At 49.1% G+C, this 15,170-nt stretch overlaps 1 protein-coding gene across 1 annotated transcript in view; it reads right to left on the minus strand.

The window, feature by feature from the left end:
- The window catches only part of Kif26b (kinesin family member 26B), a 403,437-nt gene that overhangs the window by 7,807 nt on the left and 380,460 nt on the right, over positions 1-15,170 (minus strand). Inside the window, 2 exon segments of the mRNA XM_038349915.1 lie at positions 2,638-6,055; positions 6,957-7,119. Coding sequence (XP_038205843.1) covers positions 2,638-6,055; positions 6,957-7,119 — 3,581 coding nt within the window.

The raw sequence follows: 15,170 nt of genomic DNA on the forward strand, positions 1-15,170 counted from the left end.
ACCACGCTGTAAGCCCAACCTCGCATGCTGTTCACCAGCGTGGGTCTCTAGGAAGGGCTTGAGTGGTGGCACACGGCAATGCTGGATGAACTCTCCTGCTACATATACTTCACACGGGATTCAGAGAGCTCGTGGCTACTTCCCAGCAACACAATTCTACTTTTTTCCCAGTAAGAAAACATATCACCGCAATTCTCCGAAGGCAAAGGCGATCCCAGATAAAGGATAACTGCCTTCTTTGCAATTCTAAATCCCAGACATCGCCTGTGACTGAGAACTGGCCATCTAGTTAGAAGCACCCTTTGAGGAGTCTTACGGCTTCTCTTAAAGAAGTTGTTTGTGATTTATGTTGATCGCGTCTGACAGCCAGCATCTCTCTTAATAATAATCATAAATAAGCCAGACAAGGTCACCTAACCTGAAGTGAGCCCATCTTCCCAGCTGTATCCATCACAGAGCCCTCCGTCTACGGTGGCTGAGCACAGAGGTCTAATGCTTGGGATACCTCGTATTAAATCCCATCCCAACCCCTTCCCTGGCATTTTTATGTCACATCATTTTCCTTCAATAGCCTTCTAAGAGGAGTCCCTCGGAGGGCAGCGGCCACGAAGGGAGATGGCCCTGGGCAAGGACAGGTGCAGCGTCCACCACCTTGCTCTGGGCTGTTACGTACACTTTGCTTCTTTTTGTTCGTTCGCTTCCCTGCTTCAGTCCAGCGTCACAGCCAAACCAATGTATTAAGAAGCCTTGACTAGAAAGTTTAAGGCAGTGGAAGGATAAAGTAACTGGGTAGCAACACACTAAATTAGAAAACAGAAACACAGTACCGGGAAAACACAGGTGAACCTTGAAGCGAGCCTTGCGCTGTTCTCCAGGCTTTGAAGACCAACACGGAACAAGCAGTAATAACAATGCCTGTCAATCAAGTACTAGGACGACTAGCATGTTTATTTCCCATGAAGACTGGTGTTCTTAAATATCTTGCTATTTTCATCAACTAACGCCAGTGCTTTTTAGGGCTCCTGGCCCCGGGGATAGGCCACAGTGGCTGCCTTGTTGCGCCAAGCGCTTGTCACTTGTCACCCCATCTTACATGGGGGTCGTCGGCAAAGCTGGAGATGGGGATGGAGTAAGAGCTCAGTGTGAGCACAGCAGACTCAGAAACACATAGGAAATGCAGATGCCACAGCGGCAGCAGCCACGACAGCGCCTGAGCCTGCCCGGAATGGAGGGCCCTCACTGCTGCCTCGTGCCATGATCTGCAATGGCTGCACAGATGGATGGGCCTCTCTAGATCACAGCATATGGTAATGGGAAATCATAAGCTTATGTTGTCCCTTGAGATGGAATTTGATCCCAGGAAGACAAATGGTTTATGGTGGGCATTGATCTCAGCCCTTATGTGGACCGGTCCCTTGCAGAGCCTGGGGGTTACAGCTGGCAGGGAACAGGCAAAACCGATCCCGTGGCAGGTAGTGGAAGCCCACAGCTGTTCCTGCAGCAGCTACCATCGAAAGAAGGCTCCGTTTCTGCATGTCATCCCGTCTCTTAATCCTGGCCAGGCTGGTGGCACTGACACACAGGGCAAAGGATCAAGAAAGCTCTCGATTGCAGAGCCTGGCAGGGCATACAGGACAGTAAACAGGCAAGACAGGCCACGAGGACACTATACTTCGCTGTCCTCACTCAGCAGAGGTTCAGGAATATACACAGAGCAAATGGTTTTATTTAATTAAGAAAAAAATCAGAAGCTTCTGCACTAAGGACAATTTCTTTAGCATCCAGTGAGGAATGGGTCATTTCAGGAAAAATTCTCATGGTATCTAAATTATTCTCAGTACCCTTGCCTTTGTCTCTGAATTTCCCTCCTGACTGTCCTTTGAATTCATGAACTCCATGGCACCTGGGCCACCGGCTCTGACCTTGGTCTTCTTTTTGTCCAACATAACTTCCTGTCACATGTCCACCCCAAACTCCAAGGAACCCATTAGTAGCTCAGATGTGAGGTACCTTCTGATGGCATACTCTGGACATGGCAGAGGGTTGCCCTACAAGCAGGTGGGCAGGACAGCATGGACACCTACTGTCTATCATTTAGGGAGGGGTACTACAGGAAACCTATGGGTGTTCTGTCTCTATGACTGCCACGAGTGTGTTTGGGTGCAAGTGGAGACTAGCCCTCTCCCACCCCCGTTTGATGAAATAGCGTGCCCTATATCTCCAGGAGGGGCATCTGCAAGGTCTTGGAGGCCACCAGCCTCACATAGGGGCTTCTGTAGTCAGAAGGGCAGGGGCTCTGACCCCTCAGAAGGTTCTAGACAGCAGTAGTCTCAGCCTTTGAGTAGAAACACGTGCACGTGAAGGCAGAAGTTACAGAAAACAGAACAAGCAAGAATGAGCTCCCTCCTGACACCCCCACAGCTAGCATCCCCCAATACCCAGGCCTCAGGAAAGTCTCTGGGGATTATGTCCTCAGTCAAGGTCCCAGGCGGCAGGACACTGAGGAAAGGGAGCCCAAGACTCCAGTCCCAGTACCTGGACACACTCCCACGGCTGGTCAAGAGCAAGGGAGATGAACCTTGCTTCCATCCCAGAAGCCTGATGCCTCTGTCCTCGTAGCCCATGCCTGGTACCTACCTGAATTGGACCGCTTCTTTGGGGTCTTGAGGCTCCTGCACCTCCCTCCGACGGAGCTGCTGTTCTCACTCATGGAGTCCTGGGCCGAGGATGCGCTGCCCGTGGCCTCGCTGTCCCGCATCATACTCTCATAGCCACTGCTGCCGCCGCTGTGGTAGAACAAGGTCGTCTTCCCCATTGCAGGCGGCAGCTCCCCACTTAGGACGCTGCTGTTGTCACTGCCATGCCCACTGCTGCAGCGGTGAGGCTTCCGGGGAGGGGTGATCTTGCTGTAGGGTGAGGGCAGAAGGTGGGCGGCCGCAGGCTTGTCCTCCGTGGGAGCTCCACTGCGCTCCTCTGCCTCTGCCCGCAGCTGTGAGCCCCTGGGGCCAGCACTGCCCTGCAGCAGCTCGGAAATGCGTCCATTGACGGCTCTCAGGGGCAGTTTGGAAGCCAGCCCAGAGCCCCGGCTTCTGCTGAGCGACTGCGTGGACCAGGACATGTGCTTCCCACTGGGTGGCAGGTTGGAGCTCTGGCCCACAGACTGTGGCAGGGACTTGGTAGAGAAGCTGAGGGTTTTGGTGGTCGAGGTGGACAGGCTGCGAGATTTGGGACTGGCCAGCAGGAGCTTGCTCACTGCTGAGATCTTAGACTGGCTGGCCTTGGGAGAGGCCCCTGCAGACTGGGTGATGCCACAGCTGGGTGGTGAGGCCCCTGTGCTGCGACCCAGGCTCCTGCCGGTGCGAGGCATGGTGCTATCTTTGCTGGCGTGCATGCGGGAGCTGACGGATGACAGACTTTCTGCCCTTTCCAGGGACAAGCATTCATAGTGGCTGACTGTTGTCCTGCCAAGAGAGTTGGTTCTGCTGGCCAGCTGCTCCAGCTTGGCGCTGAAGAGCTTACTGCTGCTACTGGCATCCTTGGTCTTGCTGTTGGACTCATCAGGGAAGCAAGCCAAGAAGGTAGCCGGCTGGTTCAGTGGGCTGCCGGTGCTGCTGCTGCTGCTCCCACTGTGTTGAGGGCTGGCCCTGTTCTTCTGATCCAAGCTAGATTTGCGGACAGGAGGCAGAGGTGGTGTCCCTTTGGGCCGTGCCAAGAGACAATGCTTGGGTGATGCTACCTTCCTCTCCAGTGTTGTCTTCGAGGACTGGATACTCAGAGCCCCGCTGAAACCATTGCTGTCCGCCAGGCAATGGTAGAAGCTGTCCAACGCCTCATGCCTGTCAGCTTTCTGAAATGCCCTTGGGAGGCTGCTTGACTTGAGGTTTTTGTTGGAATGTATAGGACTTTGGGTCCCCAGGCCAGGCAGGGCCATCTCACAGCCATCCACAACTCTTCTGATGTTGTCAGTCACCTGCCAGGTAGACGCCTCTCCGCTGCTGCTGCTCAGCCTGTCCCCGGAGCTGGGCCTGTCATTCGGCTCCTGTTCTGACTTACCTTCAGTCATCAGGGAGCTTGTGACGGCCTCGCCCCTCACCCCTTCCTCATCCGGGTAAGCGCTCTCCTTTTTCACCTCTTCTTCTCGTTTTAGCCAGGGATCCTCAAACTTCATCTCTCTCCTTGCATTGGCTTCCTTGCTTTCCTGGGACTGGGCTGTTTTGGGGGCTTCCTTTGGGGTGGCAGTGGAGGACTCAGACTCTTGCACATTTCGGGGGCTCATGGCAATGCAGGGGTAGACCGTGATGTTGGTCTTCATGGGGATGTAGCCTTCACAGCTGCTCAGGTTGGCCGTGTTGGAGATGGTGACCATGGCCTTGCCCAGGGTGGAGATTTTGCAGCCTTTGATGGGTGTGGCTTTGTTGACAGATTCTTCCCCCGTCTCAGACAAGATGAGAAGATTGTCAGGGCCTACCTCGGGCTTCTCTCTGCATACCACAGCGGTGTTCTGGATGGTGCTGACGAACTCCGCGGCCGGGGGTTCTGCCATGGCTTCCCCATGCCCGAAGCACGTCTGCGCTATGAAGCTGTGGCAAGACTGCTCCCCATCGCTGCCCGTGCTCATCTCACTTAGCCAGGAACTGATGGAAGAACGCCGGCTGCCTGCTTCCCGCGTCTTCTCATCCAGGCCCAGCTTGGGGAGTGGCAGGAACTGTGTGATGCTCACCTCCGAAACAGGGGCCATGCTGGAGTAACATTCCAGGTCTTCACTGATGCTGCTGATGATGCTGACGGGCCGGGAGCCCGAGGCCAGGGCCTGAACGGAGCAGTCGCTGTTGAAGCTGATGATGCTGGTGGGGCGGCCACTGTCAAGCACCCCGCTGATGGTCAGCTCCTCCACCAGTGTAAACACCAGCTCATCCTCCCCGTTCAGTTCCAGTGGCTGCTGCACGGTCACCATCGTGGTGCTCAGAATCTCCTTCTTGGAGTCTGCAGGAGGACCTTCCTGGTGCCCATCTTCAACCAGGGTTCCGGGAAACCCTTCACTCCCAGCAGACATGGATTTCTTTAAAACCTGGGGACTCATTCCAACCGGGGGAGTACGGATGTCAGGCTGAAGCAAGGACTCGCTGGAGGCCATGCCAGAGTCCTTGCTCAGGGAAGGTGGTGGGGCAGAGGAAGGCAGGACCCCCTTCTGGGTGTAGACTTTGCATCTCTGGGAGGGAGAGCTGGGGGGTTTGTACTCTGAGGTCTTGGACAGGCTGGCAACGCCTAGCCGTGGGGAGCCCATGGGTCTGGGTTTGCCCTCCACAAAGCCACATGAGTTCAGACTCTCCCGGCTGCTCTGGAGACTGGAACTCTGTGTGAGCTGAGAGGTACTGTGCTGGCTACTGCTGCCCGGGATGCTCCGAGGTGAGGCGGGACTAGGGCTGCCGCTCTGTGTCACAGTAGGCACAGGGGACCGGCTCTGCTGCACCTTGGAGGCTGGAAGCTCCGTGCTTTCCCTGTCGGTGGTCAGCTGGCCATTGTCTGACCCGTTATCTTCCTTATCAGACTCAGAGAGTGTATCTGGCCCCGCGGCTTGGCTTAAGGAAACACATCTACCTGCCTGCTCTGACCCAAACTGGATAGGCAGCTCTTCGAAGGGAAACTTGTTGGGTTCTTCACTGCCGTCAATGCAATCTAATCTTTCTTGCAGCTCGGCAAAGGTATTGCACTTCAGACAATCCCTTTCCGACTTGTTGGCTGCAGCCTCTGTTGCCTCCACAGGGCGGCTGTCACCCCTAGTCTTCTGTAAGGCTGGCACGATGGGCACAAAGTCTGGGGGGCCCTCGTTGTCAGTAAGCTCCTTGTCAGACAGGGCCGTGCCGTTGGGACCGATGTAGATGACAGTGTCGCAGGACTGCTCGCTGCTGGAGGAGTAGTCAGGGTCACTGGACAGCGGGGCGAGAGGGAATTCCGGATCCACTGAAGCCCGGGCATGGAAGGGTCTCAGCTGGGTAGGCCTGCGCATTCTGCCCTCTTCACAGGAGCTTTCTCCCCCCGAGGAACTCGATGTGTACTGCAGTGTGGGCAGGAGAACCGTTAACGGGGAGTTCTCTCAAGACAGCCCTCCCTCCTAGCGAGCCTGTGTCATATGGCAGGTGCAAGCTGCTAACTGGCCCTAGGCTCTTGAAGATCCCCCCGCGGAGGGGCAGTATTCACTGGACTGTGCCAGGACACTTTCAAGTTCCATGCCATGGGCATGTGTCCCCACTTGCACACTGGTGAATTAGCTTGCTCGGGAAAGGTGGTGACCTATCCAGGCACCACCTGACTTCCTCAAGGCTATTCCCCTGCCTCAGACCACTGACCATGAAGACTCACTTGCCTTGTATATACATAAAAAGAATACATAAAGGAGAAGGAAGGAGAAAGTCCCAAGCATCACTAGTTGGCCCATAAATGTTTTTTTTTTTTTTCAAGCTGTCCTGGCTTTGCTTCTGCCAAAGGAAGCGAACCTACCAACATCTATCAACTCAGCACAATGCAGAATCCAGCAGATTAATGTGAGAACCCACAGCCCAAAGGCTCCTGAACATTCAGGGGTAGCAGAACCACATGAGTGGGCATTAACCATCCTCTCTGGAGCCAGCTCACTGAATGCAGCCCTCACCCATGTAGGGCCACGGAGAAGACTGGTTCCTTCCTACCTTTCAAACAGTTTTCATCTTGCAGTGGCAATCTCTTAAAATAGTCCCTATCAGGCAGGCATCAGGGTGGATAACCCAGGACAGCATCAACCATGAAAAGGAGACTCAACTTTCTCCTGTGTTGGTCAGAAGGCTTTTCTCTTCTGAGATGCTGGCTGCAGCTGCCACATTTGCACAGTCCCTGGTGCTCAGCGAACGGTGATGCTGATGGGCTTTCGTGATTCTCTTCTTATCCCCAACGTATTCTCCCTCCCACGAAGAGTCCCTTACCTTAGTCTTCTTCTTCTTCATCCTCAAGACCCTTGATGCAATCTGGATGGTGGACAGGGTCTCCGCGTAGCTGCCGGCTGCGGCCGAGATGTGTGCGATCATGGTAGTGCGACAGTTCACGTTCCCCAGAGACTCTCTCAGGAGCATGGTGAGCTTGCTCTCTCTGCCAAACAAAGTGGATTAAGGCTGCATTAGAGGGCCATGCCTCATTCTGGCTGTCAGGGCAGGACTTCAGGTTTGCGTGTGGCTATTTGGTTGTGGGTGGTGGTTTTCTTCCCTTTTTTTTTAATGGCATACTAATTAGCATTGCTTTGCAGCATGGGGCTATTTGTAGTTGGCAGCTGAGCAAGTGCTTCTAACTCCAAGGATGGGATTCATGCAAACACCTCCCTTGGCACTTCTGTCCTGGCCATGATGGGCTGTTCTAGTGTGTCTGTTTGTGTGCATCTGACATCGCACATAATGAGGCCTGGGAATAGAAACAAGGAGAGGGGATCAGGAGAAAATGGCTTTGTGACCAGTGATCTGGCATGCTATCTGCACACATAGTCCTTTGTAGCAAGTTTCTGCACACTGGCAATCCCTATAATAGAAAATGATGCTATGAACTTGCACTGAAGTCCCAAGTGTTTCTAATACATACAAAATCCCCTGTATAGCACAGTGGCATGCTACAGTCATTGCCTCCCATCTCTGCTATTTGTACCTAGGATCACTGAAGGAAAAGACATCGGTATTTCCAATAAGTAGAGAAATGCAGACACAGCCCAAATAGTCACTTAGCAACAGCAGAACTTTCTAGAAAGGTTTCCTCTGGGAACTTGGCAGTTGCTATGTGGAACCACTCTCTTGGTTATTGATAACAAGGCCCAGGGCATTTCGGAGGCAAGAATTGACCCGAAGGAATGGCTTGTGTTTTTCCCTTCCTGTACTTACTCCAGCGAGATCCTGCCCTGCTCCCTGAATCCTCCCCATGCATGAACTCTGACTAGGTGAGATGCCATTTCATCCCTGGAGCACCCCATCTGGAAGGCTGGGGCGATCTCTGGCTTCCCTATGGCTGTGTTTCCTATTCAGATGGGCGGGGTCCTCCTCAAGACCATGTCCCTGCAGAGTCCCTTAGAGAGGGACAATTCAGCTCAGCAGACTGTGTGGGAAGCTGGTCACTGTCAGCACAAAACGTTTTTTTATTTATTTTTTCCATGGGACTTACGTCTGGCTTCAGGAAGAGAGATGGTGACATAATTGTTTCTTTTCATACCTGGGACCAATTAAGTTGTTCATTTGGAAATGATGGGCTGCCATGTTCCAGCTCCAGACAATTTATAAATAAAACAGGGCAAAATGAACAGGGATAGGAGCTGTGAAAGGAGGGGACTGGGGGAGTATCTGACCACATTTAACTCCCTTCAAAGGATACCATGCAGGGGTGTCGCAGGAGGGAGGTTGAGGCCCAGTCCTAACAGACACTTAGCCGAGATGGTGTACCTGAGGGAACCACAGGAAGGGGAAGATGGATTCCATTTGGACTAGGCTGTGACCAAATGCAGTCAGCTCTGATAATTCATGGCAGTGACACATTATATAGTACAACGGGACACTGAGCCGTGGCTGGCAGACAAGAACACACAGTTTGTATTCCTGGGAACCTCTATGGGAATTTTAAGCAAAGTTTCTATTGAAAAGCACCTTATTAAATATCCAATTTTTAATAAATAATGATGTTTATACAATATGTCTTTATGATAAAATCCTATCAGGAGTGTTCAATAATTCCCCGGCCCTGAGAGATACGGCAGCAGATGTCTGATGGTCAGTCTCCCAGCACACTGCCCACTGTTCTCCTCTTTAACTGCTCAGCAGCTGAGGATTCTACAGACTCAGCCTCTTCGCCTTTTCATAGCTCCATCGGGACCTGTAGATGTGCCCTGCATCATCTCAGGAGAGGCTTCACTTGCAGAGGGCACATTCCTCCTTCTCTCTGGCTGCATCATACTATTGATGCATTGACATTGAACTTGCAGCCAAAAGCACATTAACTCATACCTGAATGAAGCTTCTCTAGATCCCCTATTTTCTCCACGAGGCACCGTGCATCCTCTTTGTGCTCCGTTCTATCAGAAAGCACTTCAGTGACAGGCTGGGGAATCATTTGAAACAGTGAAATCGAGCTGGAGAGATGGCTCAGTGGTTAAGAACACTGACTGTTCTTCCAGAGGTCCTGAGTTCAATTCCCAGCAACCACATGGTGGTTCACAGCCATCTATAATGAGATCTGGTGCCCTCTTCTGGCACGCAGGCACACACAGAGGCAGAGTGTTTTTACATAATAAATACATAAGTCTTTTAGATGAAAGTGAAATTACGGACAGAAAGCATAAAACATTCAAAAGCACAGAAGGCAGCATTCACCCTGTGACATCTCAGTGGGGAACCCATGCATTAGGGTCTCAAAAGTTTCCCCCACCCTGTGCATAGTTCTTAAGTTACCATGAAAAACACCAGGAATATTGACTTGGAGATTTACAAAGAAATTTTAGCAAGTAGGCAATGTGCAACTATGGAATCTACAAATGTCCCCCCCAGATGATTAAACTATGAAGTCCCTTATGGGAAGTCTTGCTAATCAATGCGCATGGCCAAAGGCACACACTCCTGGCTCTCCATAAGACTCTGTGTCAGGAAAAGATCCCAAATCAAATAGCATGACACAGCATTTCACCACTGCTGCCCCATGCTCCACATCATCCACATGTGGGATATAGCTGTAGATAAATATCTGCGGCTTTTTTTTTTTTTAAAAAAAAAGAGTCCATACGACTGGAGGAAGCCATGACGTATGCGTTGCTTGCAATCGATATCTTTGCAATCTTGTGGAAAGAAAGTCAGCAGAACTGCTAGCCAGACTGGCACAGGTCTCAAATCATGGGGGAGTAAAGCAGACAGCCAGGAAACGGTGGTCTGTTCAGCTTCAGGATGATGCCTTGACTTGGAACAAAAACAGCTGAAAAGGCAGGTGAAGAAAGGGTAGGTACCAACCATTGCCAGCTGCAGGCTAGGCTGAGCATTCTAGAGGGGACTCAGAAGGCTCTGAAGAGTTTTCAGGATGCCAGTCACCACTAGGTCAAGACTGGAGTGACAGGAAGGGAAGCATGGAGAAGCTTGCTGCCACGGCCCCAGTGTCAGGCTACCTGGACGGAGCAACGGTATGGGTTCCCAGTGCCCTGGAGGACTGATTGGGGAGCAGCAGGAAGAGCTGGTGAGGAGGCAGAGCTGAACACACCTGAGATGGGTCTGGATCACTTTTCCACGTAGTTATCTTGTATGAACACAGATCCCAGCTCCTGCCTGTCCTGGCCATGCATATCTTTTTTTGTTTGTTTGTTTGTTTTTCGAGACAGGGTTTCTCTGTAGCTTTGGAGCCTGTCCTGGAACTAGCTCTTGTAGACCAGGCTGGTCTCGAACTCACAGAGATCCGCCTGCCTCTGCCTCCCGAGTGCTGGGATTAAAGGCGTGCGCCACCACCGCCCGGCTGCATATCTTTTAAAACGACTAAGAAAAACAGTCTTGTTTTCAAAAGAAGGTAATCCTTTTATTAGATAAAAGGGTAGGAAGAGAGAGGAATAATTAACACATTAATGTTTTCCACTGCTGGGGATGGAACCCATGCACTGAACATGTGGCAATCATTGAAATATGACCCCCAAGCCAAAGAACATATTTAATTATGAATAAGCTTTTTGAGCTGGAATCTCACTGTGAACCTCTGACGGTCTTCAAACTCAGAGATCTACTTGCCTCTGCCTCCTGATGTCTGGATTAAAGGCACGTGCCTCCATGCCTGGTCAGTAATTCTTCAAGAACACATACCGCTTTAGAATAGGTGCAAACAAACCAGGGTCATGAAGGGCAAACTGGGTTCACTTCCTGTTCTCATAAACAGAGTGCTATCATCTAGTTGTTCATAGGTGTTATAGCAAAGCTCACAAGAATTTACCTCACCCTTTGTAGAAGAATGTGTCTGTCCCTACTGTAAAATAATGAATGGCACATGGTAGCATCATTACTAGACAGAATTATCAGCCACTAAATGTGCCTTGGGTTCCATAATATTCTATAATCTGTACCTGATAGATAGCAGTCTGTGTTGACCCTGTGTCTATCTAGATGTTCCATGGAGGAATAGCTAAAGTCAATTCCACAGAAACGGACAAAGAGAAAGTACTCAGTTTTAGACATCGCTGGAGCACTAGGCTCCAGCCATTGTCACAGCTCAAATGGCTTCCCGCTCCATGCAGAGGCGATCTGAGCTCACTAAGGGACTGCTTGGCTCTTCGTGTCCAGTGAGCTAATCATCTCATTAGGAGTGTGGCTGCTCATTTAAGGAACATTTGTGGAGCCCTGACTGACTCAGTTAAGAGAGTTTGAATATACTTAAGGAACCCATGATTCAGCCAGACAAATAAACACGTAAAACCTCGTTATGACAGTATTCAATAAAGGCTAATGACAACTGGAACCAGCAAGGTGGCTGACTAGAAGCCCCTACCCTGTGTACCCTGAAAGACAGTCAAGGCCACAAGTAAACAACTATATTTTGATTTAAAAAAATAACCAACTAAATGATAGTGCCAGAGCATAAACATTCAGGGCAAACACTTAGTGGGAGGAAGGGCTCACCTAGCCCCAGCATCGCTGCCTAGAACTCTAGTCAAGATAGCTTAGACACACTCCTTCCCACAGGGATGGTAGTCAGGAGAGCTGTGCTCACACCTTCACCAGCTGGGTCAAATGAAGTCCTCACCACAGAGGACCTCTGTAGGGCCCCCTGCTGAGCTACTCCTGAGAAGTCAGCACTATGCACCCACCTGAGCTGACTTGGTGCCCTGCCTCCCAGGGACCCAGTGTCCGGTTGAGCCAAGCATCTGTATTACTTGGGGTTGAGCTGTTGGTGCAGCTCAGTTAAGGAAACAGTGACCTGTCACTACCTGCCCTCCAGAGCAAGTAGCTGCAGCACTGCTCCCTGGGCACTGAACCCCTGACATGTGAACTGTTGAAGCCGCCTGTTGTGCTGCATCGTGGAGAAAACATTGTCCTGCTCCTTGGGCCCCGAGCTTCCAGCCACAGCTCTGTGCTTGCTGGGTACCATCACTTTAGGGTCTAGTGACACTACCACGTGGCCTCAACTCAGGGCCTGTAACTGAGGATCCCCAGTTACACCTGTGCGCGGGAAGCAGGCTGTTGTATGCTGTGCACCTCCCCCTAGCCCAGACAGAGGCACAGACTATATCCCATGGCTCTAGGTCTAAGCTGCTGGGGTGTGCCTCGGTGCCATCAACAACTTGTAGCCAATATGTATTAAACTATGCCTTAGAGAGTGTGCTGTGCCCAATCATCCCAGTTACAAGTCTGTGGGACCCAGAGTACAGAACTATGGCTCTATAGCCCCTCTGAATACCCCCAGCCTGGAATCTCAAGCTACTGCAACCACTTGCAGGATGTATCAGACCTTATACCGCAACTCCTCATTTTAGGGTAAACAACAACACAAAGACTCCCAAAGCAAATGGGTGGACATTAATGTGTGCCCAAACAACCAACGGGTCAAAGAAAACAAAATGAATGATAGAAAAGTATCTCGAAACTGGTAACAGTGGGAAAACTTCCCACCAAAACTGAAAGCAGCTCCAAGCACAGGTTTTAGAGCAATAGATGCCTACACTTAACAGAAGAAAGATCCCTGTCCCAGCAACAGCCTGACATAGTGCCTCAAGGATGAAGAGGAGGAAGAGGGGAGGAGGATGAGGGGGAGGAAGCAGAGGAGGAAGTGGAAAAGGGAAGGAAGGAGAAGGGGGGAGGAGGAATCTCCACAGTTAGCAACAAGAAGGAAAAAGTCAACTTCAGGACAGAAATTAGTTTAAAAAAAGACTATAAAAGCTACAGGGCAAAAAAAAAACATATTGCTTTAACAATTATAAGCAACTGCAGAAAATTCTCAAGTATATTATGTGGGGAGGAGAAGGGAAAAAAGAGATTAAAATAGTAATTAAAATCTCATAACAAAGGAGCCCCAGGATTGGGTGGTTTCACAGCTGAATTAAAAGGTTTCAAAGAAAAACAATGCTCACACGTCTTTAGCACCTGCAAGAGTTACAGCTACAAGGAACACCGCACACACGTTTTACAGATTCTGTCACTTTAAGTCAGACAAAGACATTGAAGAAAACAACAGGCTATCATCTCTGATCAATAATAATGTAAAAACCTTCAAGGAGACATTAATAAACTGAATTCAACATAAAATTTATAAATTATGATCAAGAGAGATTTGTCTCTGGCATGCAAGGCTGTTTCAACCTCTGCAAGTCAATCAATAAGACATTCTATTAATAGACCAAAGGGGGAGATTCTCACCATCATCCCAATTAAATAATAAAAAGCATTCCATAAAATTCAACAGCATTTTTAATTATAAAAACTCTCCACAGTTTAGCTATAGCGTCTATGGGAAATCCATAGTTAACATACTCGGGAGGGGGGAGGGGGGGAAGACAGTGTTTCCTCTAAACTCCACGACAGACAAGGATGTCTATCTTGACATTTCTACTAAACACAGTCCTACAGGTAAAAATATCATCTTTCGAGAATAAAAAATGAAAGAAAGAAATGAATAGAAATGATCCCAATCTGAATGGAAGAAGTAAAATTATCTCCATCTGGAGATGACGTGGTCAAAGGCAGCCCAGACGACTCTACCAAAGGAACTACCACTGAGTCTAGGAAGTTGAGAGATGAGATCAACACAGATCCCACTGACATCAGAGGGAAAGCAAAGGTGTCTCTTCCCACTATGGCTTTTTAACCCCATATAGGAAGTCTTAGACAATGCAGAAAGAAAGAAAACAGAAATAAAAGTGGACTGGCTGGGGAGGAAGAAATAAAACTGTCTTTATTCATAAATGAGAAAATTGGTGAACAGAAACTGGTGGCATTTCTATACATAAATGATGAGGTATTTCAAAAGAAGTAAATCCACTTTAAGATGACGGGAAAATAAAAACTGATTTAGGGATAAATTTCATCAAGAAGATAAAAGACTTATACACCAGAAATTTTAATAATCTATGAAAGAAATGAAAGAGGATTCAAATGAATGGAAAAAGATACTCCAGAATTATGGGTAAAAATAATTAATACTGTTAAAATGTCTTTATTACCCCAAATATTATACAGGGTTGATGAAATACCTATCAACATCTCAACAGAATCTTTACAGAAATAGAAAAAAAGAATCCCCAAGCCCTAAGTAGATAAGCAATTACAAGAAATAAAAATAAAGTTGGAAAACTCACACTTCCTGATTTAAAATTCTATTGCAAAAGCACAAACAACAGCAGTGTGGCCCTGGCATCAAACACACAGACACCAGCAGAACCGATGACCGAGCATCGAAATAGATCCAAGCACATATGGTCAACTGAGTTTTGTCAAAGGTGTTAAGAAGAATCAATGAGTGGAAAAGACGATGTCTTCAATGAATCATGGAGCTGAGAAAACTTGGTCGCCACATTTAAAAGGACAAAACTGGACCTCAGACCATATGCAAAAACAAACTAAAAATGGATAAGGACTTAAAACTGTGACGTTCTTCCCGGACACTGACCCAAAGCAGTTGGGCTGCTCAGTCATGGGCTATGAATCCTGAGACTCTTAGCCAAATAAAGCCTTCTTTCTTTCTTCATGCTTATCTCAGGCATTTTGCCATAGTGGCGAAAAGCTGGCACAGAAAATAACTATGCATGTGGTGAGGATTTAAGGACTTCTCCGAGGGGCTTCCGAGAACACCTATATGGGAAGAGTTTATATAGCTATGACTTTACATTGCAGGTCTAAGTCTGAGTCCATGAAATCTGAGCCATAACTTCAGCAGCTTACCACTGTGTGCTAGGGAGACAAAGCCTGTGTGAAACTTGGGCCATGTGAATCCATTTGGTCCTAGACATTGCTGTTCGATTTACTCGATTAAGGTAAAGTTTATGCTAATCAAGCTTCTTATTGTAAAAGACTAGCTATAGATAGCGAACAGTCTCAACCAAAGAAGCAAATACAGCGTAACTCGAATGTATAACCAACAGAAGCTTTCGAGTTAAAAATGTCCCCTACAAGGATGGTTTTCAATAAGATTGCTATCAACTAGCATGTTTATCCAGCGTG

The sequence above is a fragment of the Arvicola amphibius genome, chromosome 12, assembly GCF_903992535.2.
Source record: "Arvicola amphibius chromosome 12, mArvAmp1.2, whole genome shotgun sequence".
NCBI classification, from domain to species: Eukaryota; Metazoa; Chordata; class Mammalia; order Rodentia; family Cricetidae; genus Arvicola; species Arvicola amphibius.